The sequence below is a fragment of the Panthera uncia genome, chromosome E3, assembly GCF_023721935.1.
Source record: "Panthera uncia isolate 11264 chromosome E3, Puncia_PCG_1.0, whole genome shotgun sequence".
Classification (NCBI taxonomy): Eukaryota; Metazoa; Chordata; class Mammalia; order Carnivora; family Felidae; genus Panthera; species Panthera uncia.
The window spans coordinates 10,384,203-10,404,703 of record NC_064815.1 but is presented as its reverse complement, the minus strand read 5'-3'; the positions used below and the strand labels follow the sequence as shown (position 1 = coordinate 10,404,703).

Genomic DNA, 20,501 nt, shown 5'->3' with positions numbered 1-20,501 from the left:
GTCATTTTCTAGGCTCCAGTCATACTTCCTGTCTATTCTTGAACAGTTCAAGTGCTTTCTCTCCTTACGGCTGTTCCTTCTGCCTAAATGCACACATGATGCACTCCCATAGATCTTCATGCAGATGTCTTTTTTATCCTTCAAACCTCAGTTCAAATGCCACCACCTCAAAGAGGGCTTCCTAGATACCAACATTTGAAAGCACCTTGTTTTGCTGTGCACTAATATACTGCTTGATTCCCCCACTGTTGGGTAAGTCCCTGGAGAGCAGATATGTCTATTCCCTTCCCCACTGTATTCCTAATGCCTAGAATGCTGCTTGGATACAGTAGGTGCTCAGGTAATAAATATCCATGGATCAAATGAAATTTGATTTCAGCCAGCACCCTATCTCTGAGATACATGATTTCACTGTCATCCCAAAAGGGGCAGGTGCTGACACAGTGTTGCCTGGAGACCCAAATTACATTCTATATTAGTTTCCTATTATTGCTCTGAAAAATTACCACAAATTTAGTGGCTCAAAAAGTACCAACTTACTCTCTTACAGCTCTGGAAGCCAGAAATCAGAAGTTAATTTCACTGAGCCAAAGTCAAGGTGTCATGAGGGTTAGTCCCCTCTGGAAGATCCCTTGACTTGCCTTTTCTAGCTTCTGGGGGCTGCCTGCATCCCTTAGCTCATGGGCCTGCCCAGATAACCTCATATCAAAGTCTTAAACTTAATGGTACTGCAAAGTCCCCTTTGCGATGTAAGGTAACATTCACAGATTCTGGGGACTAGGACACAGACATCTTGGGAAGTCATTATTCTGCTGACCACAGACTCATGCTGCTAATTTGTGTTAATCATTTTGGCCAAGTGGCAACAGAGCTCCTCTTGAAAAAGGGGGCATATTATTTTACCGACCAAAGTCTCTGCAAGCCATCTAGGCCTTTCTACTTGCCACCTATCATGTGAGGGAAAGGCTGTTTATACTTCTTCAGGCTCCTGAACCAGCTCCTCTTCCTCCTTCTCCCACCCCCAAACCTGGCGTGTCCACATCCAGACTAAGCAGGGAACAGCCTGGGGCCCTGGAATTCACCTGAGCCAGACTGCCCCAACAGGAGCAGGTGTTAGTATTCAGGACATGGTGTGAAACTCACCTGCCTCAGCCTTAAGGCTATGTGGCTGCTGGTCAAAGGAGGGGTTCATGGAGGCTGCTAGGAATAAATCACATGCAACAGAGTTCCTAACTGGCCACCAGCCAGAGAATGGATGTGCTACCTGCAAGTCCCCCACGTGTATTTGGGGCCTCATGAAGTGGGGGCTCAGATTGGGATAAGCAGTTATAGGTAAGGCTGGTGGTGACCCTCTCTTGGAAAGGCTTTCCCCCTTGACTCATTTTCTACTCCCTCCCAATACACAGCACTCTCACAAAAATCCTTTGTATTCTGTTTAATCAATTTTTCAAATTTCTTCACACTTTAGCTTCATTACCTGAAAAAAGGACCCAAAACCACCTACCTTTCATTGCTAAGCATGGAATGTTTTTTATCCCCAAGGAGTGCAATGCATCACAGGAGTAAATCTGAATAAGATATGCACTTTAGTATGGATTTAACACAGGCTAGCTGGGTAATCTCAGGGAAGCAACTTAATCTTTCTGACCTACAGTCTTATTGGTAATATGTGTTGTAACAATTATTGTATGACACAATAAACATAAAAGCATTCAGTACAGTGTCTGGCCCAAGAGAGGCACTCAGTAAGTGACAGCTGTCAAGATTATTAAGATCAAGTCTCCTACCCATGCTTAAAAGTTGAGAGAAGAGCATTCCAAGAAAATGGGAACTTCTGATAAATTGAGTAAGGTTTGTTCAAAAACAAATATTTTTGACTACTCTTCCGGAAGCAAGATAAAGAAAAAAAAAAGTGATTGAATTTGGCAACATGGATGTGTTTGGTGATCTTGATGAGCAAAGTCAATGGAGCTGGCAGATCAGGAAGCATATCAGTGTGAATTTGAGTGGAAAGTGTGCAGATAAATCTTTTGTGAAGTTTGGCTATGAAAGGTTGGAAAATAGGATGGTGGCTGGAGGGAGTGTGGGGTCAAAGGAAGGTTTCTATAGAAGGGACTAGCAGATGAGAATACTCTCAAGTGACTCCAAGAAGAGGAAGTTACAGGAGGAAGGAGTAAGCGAAGGTGAGGAAAAATGCTTATCAGTGCAGGAAGAAGGATGCTGCCTCCATCATGACAGGAGAGGAGATGTGGAAGATGAGTCCAGAGACAGGAAGACGGAGAAGATAAGGGAGACATTGCTTACTGGCTCCCATGAGTACACTGTGATGTCATTAAATGTGTGGGGCGAGAAAGGGTGGGAATTTTGAAGAAAGAGTGGAAAAACATCCAACTAGAGAAACGCCACAGGACGATCCAGCTGCACTGAGTGCAGGTGATGCTTATTGTTTTAAAATGTAGGTTTTATTATTATTCAGGTATTGCAAGGCCAATAGATGAGAAAACAGATGCCATTGAAAACACAGTTTATTATATTCACAGATCCCAACAGGAGGGGGCACACAAGGTCAATCAGGAGGTCAAGGGAGAGGGGGAAAGATGAGCAAGAGCTTTTCTTGTGGTTTCCATGGGAAGGAAGAGGAGAGGCAGGGTAAGAAGGTTTAGGACTGGCTAGTTTGAATAAATTTCAGTGGGCCCTGGGAAGTGGGAATTGGGAATCCTGGGAATCATCCCTGGTTGTCTGGTGTCTGGCACTGGGGTGATCAGGGCAAGGGAATAGTGGCCCTGAAAGTGAGGGGTCCTGGCAAAGGAGGGTGTGGGTGTGGACTCTGGGTGATTGGTTTGCATATGAAAAGCAGATCTCAGGCCAGCCCATTGCTATCTGTAGGAATTAGTTAGCTTGGGAGGGGCAGTCCCTCCACGGTCAGCAAAGCCCCAAGATGTAAAAGCATCAGAGAAACTAGAAAAATATGGTTATTGGACTTATGAATAGTCTCCAACACAAAGGTCCCGCCCGTGGCCTTTGCCCAGACAACTCCAGGAGCCACCCAGAGCCTCCATTTTAATGTTTTGGATATCTTTTAGATCTTTTAGATAATCTTTTAGATAATCTTAAAGATACCTGGATGTGGGTTTAGACAGGGCCTCATTTGCACCAACCAGAAATGATATTCCCAATCCAAAATGGAGAAAAAGATTATTTTCTTCTTAAGCAATAGGAGGAAAAAAAAAAAGGAAAGGACACAAACAAACTGCCAGTTTAGAAAAGAATAAATAACCAACAAATGAAGAGACAATGACTTCTCCTTTCACTGAAGAATTGCAAAAGTAAATAATGAGATTTCTCACTTATTTTTTTGACAAAGATAGAAGAAAGTGTACAATGTTCAGGGTTGGTACTATGGTGGGACCATAAAATAATTTTTAAAAATCTCTCTGGGGTGCTGTTTGGGAAGAAGTATCAAAATTCGTAAAACTGCACCACTTCTTTGACCCAGAAATTTCACTCCTACAAAATTATCCTGTGGAGATGAGTGCACAGTGCTGATGGTTACCCTGGCACTAAATGAGACAGGATGAAAAAGATCCTGAAAAAGTACATGCAGTGGGTCACTGTTCTATTTCCTACTCAGCCCAAGTTCACACATATTCAATTTTTCTCAGTGGGACTGACTCTTAAGACTGAACTGTCATCTACATGGGCCTGGGTCAGGAGTCATGGAGTCGAGCCCGGGCTCTCCCTTTTCCTACCCCTGTGACTGTCCATCAGCAAAGCAGCATTGGCAGTGACTGCGCGGGTAGAATTGTTACTACATGTCTGTCCTTACATCTTCTCCTCTAATCACCATAACTACTCTAGGAGATGGGCACTTTACCTTTACAGACAATAAAAATGACCTCAGAAAGATTAAGAAATGAGCCCTCTGGCACACTATAAATGGCTGATCAAGAGCCAGAACAACTGACTCAAAAGTCAGTCTACCCAGTCACGAAGTTATCCACCTCCCAAGGGGCCTGTCCTCATGGGAACTCAGAATCTTTGTTTCACAGAGTGGGTCTGGTGCAGTGATGTCTGAATTATCTTCTGGCTCTGACCTTCAAGTATTTTCAGCTCCTCTCCTGCCATGCCTAGACCATCGAAGACCTTGCTGAGCCCGTGAGGATGGAGTGTGCTTCTAAAGGGTGCCTTCTCCAGGGTAGGGAACCCAAATGGCCACAGGTACATGTCCTAATGGGGACAATAAACACCCCTTTTTTAGGTCTCCTGGGTCACTCAGTAGGTTGGGCATTTGACTCTTGATTTTGGCTCAGGTCATGAACCCAGGGTCGTGGGAACCAGCCCCATGTTGGGCTCTTTCTGAGCATGGAGCCTGCTTAGGATTTTCTCTCCCCAACCATCCACTCTCTGTCCTGCCTCCTCTCTCAAATAAAACAAAAACAAAAACAAAAACACCTCTTTTCTTCCCAGGACAGCCTGGCTTGGGATACTGGCCTCTGCTTGGCTCCTTGAGTCCACCTTGTCCTTCTCATTGAGCAAGAAAAAGCCTAGTACCTTGGCACTGCTTTTCCAGTTAATTTCTAACTCAGGAATCTCTTTATGTCAAAAGGTGCAAAACAGAGGCCTTGTATTTGCAGGCACAAGTTTGACCCCCAATGTTAATCATTTGGGGTGTCTACATATTAGGAAAAAGAACAACAACCTGGCAGCCTAGGAAAGGAAAAAACTGTGCCCAAAGGGGAAAATATTCCACCCTCAAGAAAACAATCTCAAGAAACAGAACCAGAGGATAATTGGAGGAAAGACTGCCAGCCAGGGGTAGATGTATATATAGTAGGCACATACTTGTAAACAGATTAATTCTACCTTTCTGGCTTCAGGTAAGGCTATCTACAGCTCTCTCTTCTTCTAGCCACTTCTTCCCACCTACCTGTCTTCTAATTCCCATTCTGCTTGGGAGAAGGGAGAAGAAAATCAAAAGATTAGACACTAAGGTCAGACCTAGAGTGAGTCCTTCCTCTGTTGATAATTGGCTTCATTATCTCTGGTTGGCCAGTCTCCCTCTCTTTGAGGCTGTGCTCTGTGCTTTTCTAATAACAATGACTACTATTTCTTCACTCATTCAATGCATGTTATTTAAGTGTCTGCTATGTACCAGGCACTGGGAATATAGCAGTGAACAATAGCATTGGCTCTGTGCTAGGTCCTGCTTTGAATATATCATCTTAGTTAATACCCATGACAATATGCAGTCAGTTATTACCCACCACAGTGTTTTCAAAGTATAGATCACAACCCATTAGTGGATCATGAAATAATTTGTGGATTATATCCAAAATCTTCTTTTAACTAAATACTATAGACAATGTCAACAAGCAACATACACAGTAATGATAAGAATTTTTTTTATAAAACTTCTAGTGCGTGTGTGTGTGTGTGTGTGTGTGTGCAGGCACATACACAAGCAACTGCACCAATTTAACTTTTTATAACATTTTTTAAAATATATTTTTGTGAGACAGAGCGTGAGCAGGGGAGGGGCAGAGAGAGAAGGAGACACAGAATCTGAAGCAGGATCCAGGCTCTAAGCTGTCAGCACAGAGCGTGACATGGGGATCGAACTCACAAACTGTGAGATCATGACCTGAGCTGAAGTCAGATGCTTAACTGACTGAGCCACCCAGGTGCCCCAACAACTGTACCAATTTATGGCAAAAAATATTTTCTTTATAGCAGATCCTAGTCATAAAGGCTTGGAAAATACCACTCTAGAACACAAGTTCTTTGATCACAGGGACTTCAGACTAAGCCTGGCACATCACAGGCACTCAGTTTGTGGAAGCAATGATCCATATTTCATAGATGAGAAAACAAATTCTTCCCGAAATGAAATACCTTGCCGAAAGTCACACTGTTAGTGGTTGGTAAAACAGGGATTTGGATCCCTGTTACAGGCTCCAAGTCCCACACATTTAACCACCATGCTACCCTACTTTGCTGCTGGAAAAATTAGGGTAGTATTAGTAGTATCCACCTAGGATTATTTCACCAATTGAGTGAAATAATAAGTGACTGCTCTGGAAACATTAAAATCCATTGTGAGGGTTAATCGCCTCTCGAGTTTCTTATCTCAAACTATTTCTTTGTGATATGTGAGTTGCATGAAGTCAGGGATCTTGCCTATCCTGTTCATTGTTTTCTTTGGTGTGTAGCTCCCTGTTTGGCACAAGGTAGCTACTCAATAAATGTTTGTTGAATAAATAAATGGATCTGGGCAAGCTGAAAGTTTCCCAGCAGGGATCAGCAGTTGGCTGTTAAAACCCAAAGCTGCCTCCTATGATGGTGAGTCCAGAACATTCTACCCTATCTTGCTGCCTCCTGTTCCAAATGAGACTCAGTTCTTCCAGATGCACTGAGACTTGGGGAGCAGAGGATGGCATGCGGGTGGGAGTAAGGGTGGGGTCACAGATGAGAAAACCACCAAAGCAAGGGCCACAGCACTGCACACTTTTTGTAGTTCATATAAATGGCATCTTCTGGAGCTGTGCAGTGCACAACCAAAGCACTCCTCCCAACTGTGGGGAGGGGAGTTAGATCATGCATTTATCCCATCCATCTCTGTTCACAGGACTCCAGGCATCAGAGACTGGGAGGAAAACCCAGGGGGTCAACCTGTCCTTGTTTTTGGGCAGGTCTTCCCCAGATCAGAAGTAGCTGTGAAGAGCAGAAGGAATGGGGCGGCTTTCTTCTCTGACCCTGATGCGGATGGTAGTGGTGGTAACCTCTTGGGTCATAACTGTCACCATTGAAACCTCAGAAGCAAGTAAGTGTGTGTGTGTGTGTGTGTGTGTGTGTGTGTAGGGAACAATGCCACTGTTAGCAGAGGAGGTCATGCTCTCTCTCCTGTCATGATTGGAATTTGATTTATTCTAAATACATTTTGATACTTTAATGTATATAGCACTCAGATGGGAATTTTGCTAAAATGCAGGCTCTGATTCAGTGGGTTCTAGGTAGGGCCTGAAATTCAGCGTTTCTGACAAGCTCTCAGGTGATGCTAATGCTGTGGTTCTTAGATCACACACTGAGACGCAAGAGTCTGGAATACCACTAAGGTCCCCTGCCACTTTACTGGAAAGTCAGGAACATACTTAACCACACAGGGGGTTTGAAACACCTAAGTGGCTCCCAAATACCTCCCCTTGCATTCTTAAGAGGTCATTCCATTGGGTCTTACATCACCCTCATCTAGCTTTCAGCTTCTCCATGGAAAAGGGAGCTGGGCACCACCCATGAGCTGGAGTACTCGAGGGCACAGTAAATGCCATTTCAGTGTCCTGGTTAAGAGCATATACTCTGTGGTCCTGCCACCTGGGTTTGTGTCCTGGCTTTTACCAACAGAGCACATGGCTTAAACCCTCTGAACCTCAGTTTGCTCATCTTTAAAATAAGGGTAAACACAGAAGCAATCCCCTAGGGGCCATTGGGGAGGATTCAATGAGATAATGAGTGAAAAGCACACATCCCAATTTAAGTGCTTAATAAACAACAGCTCATTATCTTTATGGCTTTTATTGTCATGGAGGATGTCACACAAAGTGTGACTGCCCCTGTCAGGGAGAGTTGGGGAAGTCTTCAGGGAGGAGGCAGGGAAGATCTGAGCAAAAGGCATTAAATGTTCAAAAGTGGGGAAGGGGTGACAGGGTCACCTAAATCCTACCAAAGTGTCAAGAACTCTGTATTATTCCTCTGGATGTAGAAACATGGATATTTTAAAAGAAGACACAGTTTGAAAGCAATGCTTAACACAGAAGAATGAACAGTGGAATCATAAGGGGAGTTTTGTTTATTTGTTTAGGAGGGAGTCCTCCAGGGACCAAGTCTAAAGAACATGGTACCCAAAGGGATATAGGAGGACTCTCTTGGTCACCACTGGTCCAGCTGTCCCTACTCTGAGGCTGGGCTCTTCTGTTCGCAGTAAGCTGCTCTGAATGTCACAGCAATGCCACCTGCCTGGAGGAAGGGGTTGCCACAACCTGCTCCTGCCAGGTGGGTTTCACCGGCGACGGCCTTATGTGCGTGGACCTGGACGAATGTGCCATTTCTGGGGCACACAACTGCTCCGAGGACAGCATCTGTGTGAACATGCTGGGCTCCTACTTGTGCACCTGCCCTGACGGCTTCCGCCTGATGCCTGGGCTGGGTTGCACCGACGTGGACGAGTGTGCTGAGCCGGGACTCAGCCGCTGCCACGCCCTGGCCACCTGCATCAACCACAAAGGCAACTACTCATGCGTGTGCCCTGCTGGCTACTGGGGTGATGGGTGGCACTGTGAGTGTTCCCCAGGCTCCTGCGGGCCAGGACTGGACTGCATGCCTGAGGGCGACACGCTTGTGTGCATGGACCCATGCCAGGTGCACCACATCCTGGATGAGTACTGGCGCAGCTCTGAGTACGGGGCAGGCTACACCTGTGACTCAGGCCTGAGCGGCTGGTACCGCTTTGTGGGGCAGGGCGGCGTGCGCCTGGCCGAGACCTGCGTGCCGGTCCTGAGCTGCAATACAGCTGCGCCCATGTGGCTCAACGGCACACACCCGTCCAGTGATGAGGGCATTGTGAGCCGCACGGCCTGCGCCCACTGGAGTGGCCACTGCTGCCTGTGGGACGCACCTGTCCAAGTGAAGGCCTGTGCTGGCTACTACGTCTACAACCTGACCGCGCCCCCCGAGTGCTATCTGGCCTACTGCACAGGTGAGTGGGCGTCTTCCCCCCACCCCCACCTCCACTCCAGGCCTGGGTGGGCACCACAGGAGCCTGGGGAGCATCCCTGCTGACTGTCTGTGTCTGTGACTCTGCAGACCCCAGCTCTGTGTTGGGGACGTGTGAGGAGTGCAGTATAGACGAGGACTGCAAACCGGATGATGGCACATGGAGCTGCCAGTGCAAACAGGACTTCAACATCACTGGTGAGGCCAGTGGGAGGAGGCAAGGGGTTGAGAAATGTCAGCAACTGGGGGAGGGACATAGTCCTATGTGATACATATCATCCAATTTGAGTGAAAAGAAGGTCCAGTAATATCTATTAAAACCAGCAGAAGCTCTCTAGGCTCCTGGTCTCATTTTAGTTGGCCCCAAAGCTCCCAGAGCTTGAGGGACCTCCTTACCCCCACCTTCTTTCTGAGGCTCCCACACCACAGCAGGACGGGGAAGCTGCTACCTGTTGGCCAAAGACTACCTAAGCCAAAGTTCTGCAGCCCAAGAACACAGGACTGGTGACCAGCCTGCGGTTTCTTCCACTGACCCCTGGAAGACCCATAGCAGGGCTCTGGCCATCTCTGAGCCTCAGATTCCCCATACGTACAATGATTGAAGCAGGAAAGTATCTCCCAAACTTCAGTCATGATTTTAGTCACATCCAAGTTCCAATTTTACAATTTTTCTTTATGCAAGTACTAGCTTATACTGGGATTTTTATTAGTAACTTGTTTTTCTTTAAATTGATTGAATCCTTCTTCTTTGAAATAAACTTGTCACTACTGCATCTATCTGTGGCAAGTAACACCTTCGATAGAAGGTAACAGTAAAAATGAATACAAGAAAAGAAAATTATTAAATTCTAGCAGCTGTGTAATACTTCAATTTTAAAGTAAAAAAAAAAAAAATCCAGCTAGATGTTATTTTGTTCCCCAAACACTTAGCCTGATATCTGCACTCTGTTGTTTTGAAAGGGAAATTAATAAGTGCAGAGCGTTAAAAACATTAGTAACTAGTGAGGACTATCTCTTTGATACAGAAAGGATGGAAAGATACTATAATTAATGTGTTGTTTTGTTTTGTCTTACTGAGATTCAATGTATTTAATGCTGGGGGGTGAATGGATCAAAACACATAGAGGGTTAACAAGGGGCTGATGGATGGCCACTTGAATCCACCCAGAGATACTGAGTCCAATCTTGTGTCTCAGTCCCTCTGATAGGGAAGACCACAGCAAGAACAGACAGAGGCTAATCTGAGTGCCCTCCAGGTGGTGGATAGCCCAACCAACTGGGCCCAGGGCCTGGAGATGTGGTGGACCCCGAATTGTGGTCACTGGCTTCCAATCCCACCTTCCCTGCCTATTTCAGATCTCTCCCACCTGGAGCGCAGGCTGGAGTGTGGGGCCAATGACATCAAGGTGTCCCTGAGCAAGTGCCAGCTGAAGAGCCTGGGCTTTGAGAAAGTTTTCATGTACCTGCGTGACAGCCAGTGCTCAGGCTTCATTGAGAGGGGAGACCGGGACTGGATATCTGTGGTGACCCCAGCCAGGGATGGCCCCTGTGGGACAGTGATGACGGTATGTGCTGGTCAGTGTGAGACAGGGTGAGAGCACTGCCTGGTTCAAGCCCTAGCTTTATCATTTCCCAGTTGTATGAGCCTGGCTGTGCCTCAGTTTCCTCAACCATAAAATGGGATAATAGTACCTACTTCATAGGATTTTTAAGAGGATTAAATGAGTTATTGTATGTGAAGTGATTAGGACAGTGACTGGCACAGTGTAAGTGCTTAATAAATGTTAGCTTCAAATAAAGAGAATGATCCTGATGACAGTTCCCCATTTTACAGATGGGAACAGAAGGGCCTCTACAGGAAAGAAATTCTTCTCAGCCAGTAGGTATTGGCACTGGGCTCAGAAGCAGGTCTGTCTATCTTGGGTGATCCTGGGAGGCAAGGTCTGCACCACTGGTGTCTAGAGAACCAGGACTTCACCTACAGAAACCTCCTCAAAAGGGACCCAGAGGTCAATGTTTGAGTGAACACTGCTTCCCCAACTCCCTCATCCCCTGGAAAGAAAAGGAAAGAAGACAAAAGAAAGGAAGAAGGAAGTTGTCATTTGCTGCATGTAGCGTTTAAAATTCCAGCATTAACAATGAGTCAGGACATGGTTTTTAGTCTTTTTAGTGTATGAGAGAGGAAACATGGCCTAAGTGGAAGAGCCCAGGCTTATTAGATCCCACGTCTTGTGGGCAAGTTACTCAGAGTTAGTCGGTTTCTATGAAGCCCCATCTCCTCATCATGAGGCAGGAGATAGTAGAGCTTAGGGTCATTGAAGGGGCCAATACAGTGATGCCGGAGGAACATTTCGCTCAGGACCTAGCACGTGATGCATGCTCATAGATGGCTGCTGTTGTTATAACTTTTGATTATGACAGCTGGGAGGACAGCTCACAGGTAGCTAGAGAAACCCATTTGGTTTTGAATCCTACTCAGATTCTCATGCCCCTTTCTCCCACTCCCACCCCCCAACACAGAGGAATGAAACCCATGCCACGTACAGCAACACCCTCTACCTGGCAGATGAGATCGTCATCCGTGACCTCAACATCAAAATCAACTTTGCGTGCTCCTACCCTCTGGACATGAAAGTCAGCTTGAAGACCTCCCTGCAGCCAATGGTCAGGTGTGGCCAGAGAGGGTCCCCGGTGTCCCTGGCTGGCTCCACCCCACGACCCCTTAACCACCAGGTCCTCAGTTTCCCTGTCAACTGCCAGCCATAAGGAGCTGGGTGGGGGTACTGGGAGCCAGCATTCCCAATGGAATACAGCCCAACTGGGAATACTGGAGCCCAGATTCAAATCCAGGCTCTGTCACATACTAACAAGATGGCTTTGGAAATTGATAGCCCCACCCTGGGTGATGGTCTTCAGTGAAATGGACTTAGCAGTACTTTATTAGAAGCACAATAGTGCTTTGCATATGTAAATCAAATATTAGGGCCTCTGGCTTATCAGAGGGGCAGGGTGGTTGGACCAGACGGAAGGAGAGAGGGCTCCTGGTCCAGACCTGCTATTTATATGATATATAAATCATATGCCATATTTGAATCTCTGTTTCCTTCCTTCTCTGTACAAAGAAGGAGTTGACTAAAGAGGGATTTAAAATTATGCCTCTTGGGGTTTCAGGGTCTTTAAGGAAGTGCCTTTGGGGATGCCTACAAGGTGAACCAGAGACGTTCCACCTATAATGGGTGCCACATGTGGTTTTATTATTTAAAAAAATAATGAAAGGATCCTGTTGCCAAACAAAACTGAAAATCTCTGAGTAGGATGACTCACAAGCCAATGATGCTGATGTTGGAAAAATTACAGTTGTAATTAGAACAAGCATTTATCAAGAGCTGACTATATGTCAGGCATTGTGCTAACAGCTCTACAGGAAATCTCAGTGAAATCTTAGAGCACCTTAAGAGGTATAGGTATTACTATTATTATTATTCCCATTATACAGATGTGGAAATTGAGGCTCAGAGAAGGTTGAGGAACTTGTCCGAAAGTAGAGTTTAGTAAGTGACAGAGCTGGGATTCAAACCCAGGCCATCAGGCCCAGAGTCCCCACTCTACCATGGCCTTAATTATGAAGCTCACCCATGGTTACATGCTCTTTGGGCACCAGGCACTGATGAGGGTGCCTGGCTTACTTGGGGGAAGAAGGTTGCTCATTGTCTGCCTTTGGATGGGTCATCATCTGGTCAAGCAGTTCACTGAAGCAATGTGGTGGCCATGTCTCAGCCTGACAGACTTCAGGGAGCAAAACATCTGTGTGCAGATGTGTCTCTGCTTTGAGCTGGGAATCTTGCCTTACTCCAAATTTGAGTCCAAGCCAACAACCCACTTCTCACTTATAACATGGACTTCTGCATTACTGCATTTTTATCATACACCTTGTTTCTAGGGTATCAGTCTTACAATGTCCTTTATTGGCTCATCCTGTGAAGTCTACATCGGTGTAGCTATTTTCAATGTGGTTTATTTGTAACCACAAATAAATTTACAAATTTACAAAACCCCTGTCTTCTGCTGTAGATAGAACCAGAACTCTGACTTAGGCCTGTAGGACTCATAGTCTCCCTTTTAACGGTTCCAGGTTGAGACCAAAGAAGAAATGTAGGTGACTCTCTTGAGAATTTGTTTATTGCACTTCTTAAAGGCAAGGGCTACCATGTGAGGGGGGTAGACATGTTACAAAAAATGTGATCTATGGATCAGCAGCAACAGCAACATGTGGGAGCTTGTTAAAAATGTAGAACCTTCAGCCCGACCCAAACCTACCAAACCAGAACCTGCATTTTAACAAGATCCTCAGGTGACCCATGTCTGCTCATTGCAGTTTGCAACCATTGCAGTGATGGTGGGTTCCAGTCCTACTGCTGGATAAAAATGCAGAGAGCTACCAGGGACTGCCCAGGACTACGGATCAGAAAGGGTGGGCCATGTGTTGCTGTTCTCAGATCTGGTTTTCTCACCAGCCCCTCTCTCCCTGTAGCACCCTAAACATCAGCGTGGGTGGGACAGGCATGTTCACCGTGCGGATGGCACTCTTCCAGAGCCCTGCCTACACACAGCCCTACCAAGGCTCCTCCGTGACCCTGGCCACAGAGGCCTTTCTTTACGTGGGCACCATGCTGGATGGGGGTGACTTGTCCCGGTTTGCACTGCTGATGACCAACTGCTATGCCACACCCAGCGGCAATGCCACAGACCCCTTGAGGTACTTCATCATCCAGGACAGGTGAGGCTCCTGGATGGAATTCCAGGGCAGAACGGGGCAATCTCTGGATTGGGATTTGGGGAAAAGTACATCTTTATATTTGTTCATCTCTAGCTGAAAATCTAACATTACCATCCACTTTGAACATAGGCAACAAATCATGAAAGTATTAGCAGGACATTTGCACATGTTAATACTTTTCAGTTACTAAAATATTACAGTTTCTACTAGAAATTATTTAATTATCAGTATGTATTTATATATAATAGATATGTAAAAGGGCACCTGGATGGCTCAGTCGGTTAAGCATCCTGACCAGCTCAGGTCATGATCTCACAGTTCCTGAGTTTGAGCCCCACGTCGGGCTCTGTGCTGACAGCTCAGAGCCGGGAGCCTGCTTTGGATTCTGTGTCTCCCTTTCTCTCTGCCCCTCCCCCACTCACATTCTGATTCTCAAAAATAAATAAAAAATAAACGTTAAAAAATTGTTATAATAGATATGTAAATATATAATATATATATCAAATATTTTAATATTTTGAGAACTACACTTCAATTTAACTGGTTTCCTTTATAATCTTAGGTACTTTATGTGTTTAAAACATTATTTTTGAGGAGGGATGCATGGGCTTTACCAGAAGGCTGGAGGTGTCCAGGACTCAAGAAAAGGTTAAGAAACCTGACTGAAAGGTGCACCCACCCAAGGCAGGAGACAAGCAAGCAGGACTTGGCTGGGAGGAGTGCACTGGAGACAGTTAATCAAGGGCCAGTTGTAAAAGGGAGGACACAGAAGTGCTGCTTTTTACTCCAGAGGCATTGGAGAACCATGGGCCACACTGTGAGAAAGTAATTCACACTGTCATTCAAAATGGAACAGATGTTTCTGGAAGCTTACTGTGTACCAGGCTCTGTGGATAACACAGTGCATAGAACAGACAAACCTCTATGCCCTCATACAGCTGATATTCCAAGGGGTGGGGGGAGACCAATAATTAACCAAGATGAAATCCATAGCATATCAGTGGTAATGGAGCTACAGGAAAAACCCAAAGCAGGAAAAGGGGAGAGGCATTTGCAATTTTAGTAGCACAGTCAGGAAGACAGTGACCTATTCCTGATTCAGTTCTTAGAATGTGTCTAATTACATCAAGGGAAAAGTCTCAGTTGGGTGCTCATCTGACATTTACACTTCTCTGTTATTTGCTAATCCCCTTTGCAGCAGAAAGAAAGCAGAAGTCTGTTTTAGGACCTTTAGCTGTGACAGTAGCTAACTAAAATTTAATAGCACTGTTTTACTTTGTATTTATCTGTAAATGGTCATGTTTTGCTTATGGCAAGCGATACTGGTTTGCCATTTGTGGTCAGGATCTGAAGATTCTTCTGAAAAAACTGATGTATTCCAATAAAAATTTACATGTATTTGATGAAAATAGTAAGTAGATAATAATACAGATGTTGCGAAACACAGGAAAACATACATGAAGGTGGTTTCTAGGTAAGGCAAAAAAAAATTGGGAAAGGGTTGGCATGATCTTGATTGGGCCATCATGGAGACTTGGGTTCACATCTTGGCTTTGCTGTTTCTTTGCCAGAGACACAAGCCATCTCATCTGTCTGACTATTCATGTTCTCATATATGAAATGAGCATATGTGCAGTTGAATATGTACGCTGTGGAACGCTTGGAAAGTTTTGAAAAAGAAGCAGGAAGAAATGCTGGATGTGCCTTTGTTTTTCTGTCTGGGCATGTGTGGGATTGGGGACCACCAGTCTGAGAGAGATGTCAAACATCTCAGGATGTGTAAGGAGGAGCCGGCTAGGGAGACAGTAAGAGGGGCTGGATGCCCTGCTCAGGTTGTATGTATGGGTCTTTCAGGCAGTGGGTCCCCTTAACCTCAGGGCCTTTATTTTGCCAAGTGGAGTGTGCACTTTTGCAATCAGATCTGAATTGTGGGGGACACAAAGCAAAGAGGTCCCTTCTCAGTTCTTCCTCTGTGCAATCAGCATTCAGCCCCTCTCCTAAATCAATTCTGAGCAAATCATGTAAAATAGCAGAGAAGATGCCCAATTTGTCTGCCCATGTGTCCTGATCCAGCCCAGCACATACATGAGTCATTGCAGGTGCAGTTTTGAGTTCAGGTGCCATTGTGTGCATTTACAGATGGGCACACACACATACACACACACTCCCATTTGGTCATTGCCCCTCAGGACTTGGAAGTTGCCCACTGTTATAGTTAGAGCCACCTACATAAAAGATAGCAAAGGAATGGTAGCTAAGGATCCTGAATGTCATTTCCTAGGAAACCAAGCTGACTTCATTACATAGTTTCAACTCTGTGCTGACCACAGTTTTACTTCACCATCATATATATGTAGCATCTACTATGTGTCATATACTATAGTGAGCACTTTGAAAAGTTAACTGGCTTAATTTTCACAGCTATCTTATGAAATGGGTTACAAATAGTACTCCCTGTATACAGACTGGGAGACTGGGACACAGAGAGATTAAGTTGCTCAAGGACACACAGCAAATAATAGGGGGAGGAGTGAGAGTTGAACCCAGAAGTTTGGCCATAATTGCTTCTCGGCCTTTTGGCTAAGATCAAGTGCAGGAAGTTTGGCCATAGAGTACTTGTTTAACCAACCATGTTTTATGACTTAAATCTCCCAGATGTCCACGCACTAAGGACTCAACCATCCAGGTGGTGGAGAATGGGGAGTCCCCTCAGGGCCGATTTTCTGTCCAGATGTTCCGTTTTGCTGGGAACTACGACCTGGTCTATCTGCACTGTGAAGTCTATCTGTGCGACACTGTTGATGAAAAATGCAAACCTGTGAGTTGCCTTTTCCTCCCTCAGGCTGCTTGCCATGACCTCCCCCTCGCCCATCTCCAATAACCAAAGACATCTGGCCACAAGGTCTAAAAGAAAATAAACATTTTGGCTGTGTTTCTCTTTTAGTCCAGGAATAGAATGAGCAGTAAGACGGGGTGGGCGTGGCCAGGTAAGAGACCTAAGCTGTTGGGAAATCAGGCGAGATCAGTGCATTGCAACTGGCTGGTAAATGCTCTGGCTTATCTGCAGGCTTGTGTTCTGATAACAGAAGCTGACATTTTAAAGCACCAGGTGCACCTTATCTGTGTTAATTTTTTAATTCTTTGCAGTAACTAAAGGGGAGGAATTTTATTAGTTCCTTATATGAGCCACTCAGAGAACTTTGGTAACTTGCTTAAGATCATATACCTAACAAATGGTAGAGGTGGGGCATGAGCCCAGGTATGCAGATTTCCTGACAACCCCTGCTTTGACCATCCTCAAGCCCCAGACTGAGGCAGGAGGATGCCCTTGTGAGGAGTGGAACCCATTCCCCATGGCAGGACCACATTCAGTCTCCCTCATGGAAGGGTTTCCTTGTTGCCCTCTTCCTGCAGACCTGCTCTGGGACCAGATTCCGCAGCGGGGGCATCATAGACCAAACCCATGTCCTGAACCTGGGTCCCATCACACGGAAAAGTAAGAAAGATACTCCCTCCTCCCATGCTCCTGGTGGGGAATATTCTCTGGAGATGAGGAGGAATGACAGAACTCAACATGTGGATCTTACTATGTTCAGAACTGGAGCAAGTCAATTCTGTGGGGCAAGGTGGACTATAAGCTGCCTTCCTTTTACCAGTTCCGAGTCATGTGTTCTTTCTGTTGCACAAATTTGTTCTTGTGCCTCCTGTGTACTAGGCCCTATACTAGTGGTTGGGGATCCTGTGGTGAGCAAAAGCAGACACAGATCTGGTTCACATGGAACTTAGAGACCACTGGAGCAGACATTATTCAACTGAGGAGGGATTAACTAAGAGGGGTCAGGGAAAAGGGGTGAGGGGAAGGGAATCTCAGGGTACAGAGGGTACAGCATAGGCAAAGGGCCTGTAGTGGGACGTAGCTCAGCCTGCTAGAGGAACTGAGAAAAGGCCGGGCAGGCTGGAAAGAAGAGGATGTTGGTATAGGATAAGCTGATGTAGTGGGGTCCAGACCATGTGGGGACTTACAGTTGTTGCTAAGTTTTGGTGCCTTTCTCCTGAAAGTAGTGGGGAACCCCTGAAAGTTCAAAAGCAGGGAAATGACATGATCAGGCCCGGGTTTTAAAAAGACTACTCTGGCTGCAAGGAGAAGAGCAAATTGAAGGGCTTTCTCTCAGGATTTTTGCCAACTGCATGCCTTCTCCTCACACTGATCCTTCTCTTTCCATCTACAGATGTCCAGGCCGTAGTCTCAAGGGCTGCTTCCAGCAGCCTGGGTAAGTTCAGGTCCCCTTTTCAGGGGACATCCACGAGAACCTTCCTCTGGGGCTTTTATCTATAAGCCCAGGATGTGCTGGAGCACCTGGCCTGGTTGGCCTGAGCTCTGAAGAGGTGACTGCACCTGTGGAAATGCCTGGTCCTGGGGATGTACATATGCACATATATGTATGCTGTCCCCCACTAGTGCACATGTGCACACAGACACAGGCATGCATAGACAGGCACCCCAGAATGTACATCACCCAGACATGTTTGCACACACACAGACACACGCACACCAGGTCACATGCATATATTCATATTTGTACACACAGATGCACAGACAGCTAGAGGTGCACGCATGCATATTTGCAGGTACAGACACACACACAGTTAAACAAACTTATACCTAGTAGACATGCACACACTAGATCTGCATCCTGGGCACTTCCTGAAGCTTTGTGATTTATTTCTAACACTATTTTCAGGATTCACTCAGCAGGTAACAAATATATGTTCAGTGCTACTACATGCCAAAGACAATGCTTAGTCCCAGGATTAACACAATAGACAAACAAGAAACCCTGTTTCTCTGCTTCTCTGATGACAAAGGCCAGGGACAGGTGGCATTTTATGGCCTTTGACTGACTTGTCTGAAAATATGGATGAAAAGTGAATTAATGTAACTGTTGCCCTTCTTGGCTCCTGGTATCTAGATCTGAAGGAGTTGTTACACCAACCTAGTGTTTTACCTGAGCTAGTCCAACCCTGTACCAGTGACCTTGGAGCTGGAGATCTAAGGTGTTCCTAAGAGGCTTCTCCTCTGTGAATATCTCAAGGTTACAAAGGATGCTTGAGTAGGTTGGGCCCTGCACATCAGTGTCCTTTTGAGGGGCTACCAATGCCATTCCTAATGCCAGAGGAAAGACTGTCTTCTTCAATCTGGTCCACCTGAGAGGGCACCTTTCTCTATTTTTCTACTCTGAGTGGCACCTTTCTCTAATTGGATTTCAGAGCAGATCAAGAGAAAGAAGTTTCCTTTTTCTAACTGATCAGCCCAGAGAGGGTATCCTTTCCTAACTGGTCAGTCTAGAGGAGGCACCTAATGTTAGTTTTGCACAAAAACACATCCGTGTTAGCAGCAGCCCTATAATTGCTTTCTTTGCAGGGTTCCTCAAGGTCTGGCTGCCTCTGCTTCTGTTGGCCTCTTTGACCCTGATGTCTCAGTGATAGGCAGCTGGAAACCCTGTGCTCTGCGGCTCTCACTTCCTGATGGCTGTAGGTGATGCAGTTTAGTGCTCCAGCCACAGAAAAGGGAGCTCACACTTCAATCAACCTGCTCCTCTTGCCCTGCCTTTGATCCTTGCTATTGCAAAATGGCCTGTATCTTTAAATTCTGCCATCTCTCAAAATGGGACTTGTGATGTGTCTGCACATAAGGTCCCATGTCTCTTAAAAAGTGTGGCAAAATAATAATAATTTTAAAAGCTTAGTCTTTGAAGTCATTCATTCATTATTTTTCATTGAGCATCTACTATATGTAGGAACTGGTCATAGTGCCAAGGATCCTGTGGTAAAAAAAACCAGGACTCATGGAGTTCACACCCTGGTTGGAGAGACTGGGTTTAACTGGTTCTGCTGTGTAATCTTAGACAAAATACATGATGTGACTGAGCTTCATCCATCCATCTATCCATCCATCCATTTATTCAAGAAATATTTGCTGAGCATCTCCTCTGTGTCAGGCACTTCTGGGGATACAGAACTGAGCAAGTAAAACACAATCCCTCCACTCCTGGAGTTTACAGTCTGGCAAGAAACGGAGTGAACCTAAAAGGTGATTACAAGTGTGGCAGGCATGGTAGAAATGGAAGGTATAACTGGGGGCTGCTGCTGCTGTATAATGGGACCAATAATGATGCCCTCACAGGGTCTATTCAGCTTTGCAAAAACATTTATGTGAGCACCCAGTACGTGCCAGGTGCCATGATGGGAGCTGGGGAAAGACCAGTGAATAGGATAGATGCAGTCCCTGTGTTCAGGAGTCTCACAATCTTTAGAGGTGATGCACTGACACAGCCTACAGACTTCCTTCCTTCACTGCACTTGTCCCTCTCCATCTAGAAGATGTAGGCCTGTTTACACAGCCACAGCAGCAGCAGCAGTGGAGAGAAGACCCACTACCCCCATTGGCCAGGGAGGCTTCACAAGGCAGGGTCTGGTGGGGTGGGGGGCTCCAGGAGTCTCACTGAAGGCACAACCAGAAATAAAGAGGCTCTTGGGCCCAGGAGACCCAGATATTCCAAGGACTCTGGACTTGAGTGTCAAGTGGGCCAGTAGAAGCCAATGTGATGGGAAATGTCTGCCCTGACACCAGCTGCTTCCTGGAAGTCCAGCTGTGGCTTTTCAGGACAGACCAAGGCCCTGTTGCTTTATTAGAAACTTCTGACCTCAGGGAAAACCACACGTGTGTATCAGCAAACAAGGCTATGGGGACAGTGTATCTTGAGCTAAAAGATCTCACATGCAGGCACACAGACATGCACTGAATCCCCAGGCCTGCTGCCTTTGCAGAAGGGCTTTATGTAGGAGGACTTCAGTGCTGAGCCTGGCCCTGTCTGTGGTCAATCCATGCTTAGTGGAGCCTGGTTGGATCGTGTGCAGATTTACTTTGACTCAGGTACAACCAAACATGAAGAAAAAT

At 45.9% G+C, this 20,501-nt stretch overlaps 1 protein-coding gene across 1 annotated transcript; it reads left to right on the top strand.

The window, feature by feature from the left end:
- Positions 1 to 6,633: 6,633 nt before the first annotated feature.
- UMOD (uromodulin) lies at positions 6,634 to 19,281 on the top strand. Its single transcript, XM_049638378.1, has 10 exons — positions 6,634 to 6,824; positions 7,980 to 8,749; positions 8,857 to 8,964; positions 10,123 to 10,331; positions 11,287 to 11,435; positions 13,298 to 13,543; positions 16,199 to 16,361; positions 16,958 to 17,039; positions 17,773 to 17,814; positions 18,966 to 19,281. The coding sequence occupies exons 1-10, from the start codon at positions 6,730 to 6,732 to the stop codon at positions 19,025 to 19,027; spliced, it is 1,926 nt and encodes a 641-aa protein (XP_049494335.1). The 5' UTR covers positions 6,634 to 6,729; the 3' UTR covers positions 19,028 to 19,281.
- The last annotated feature ends 1,220 nt before the right edge of the window (positions 19,282 to 20,501 follow it).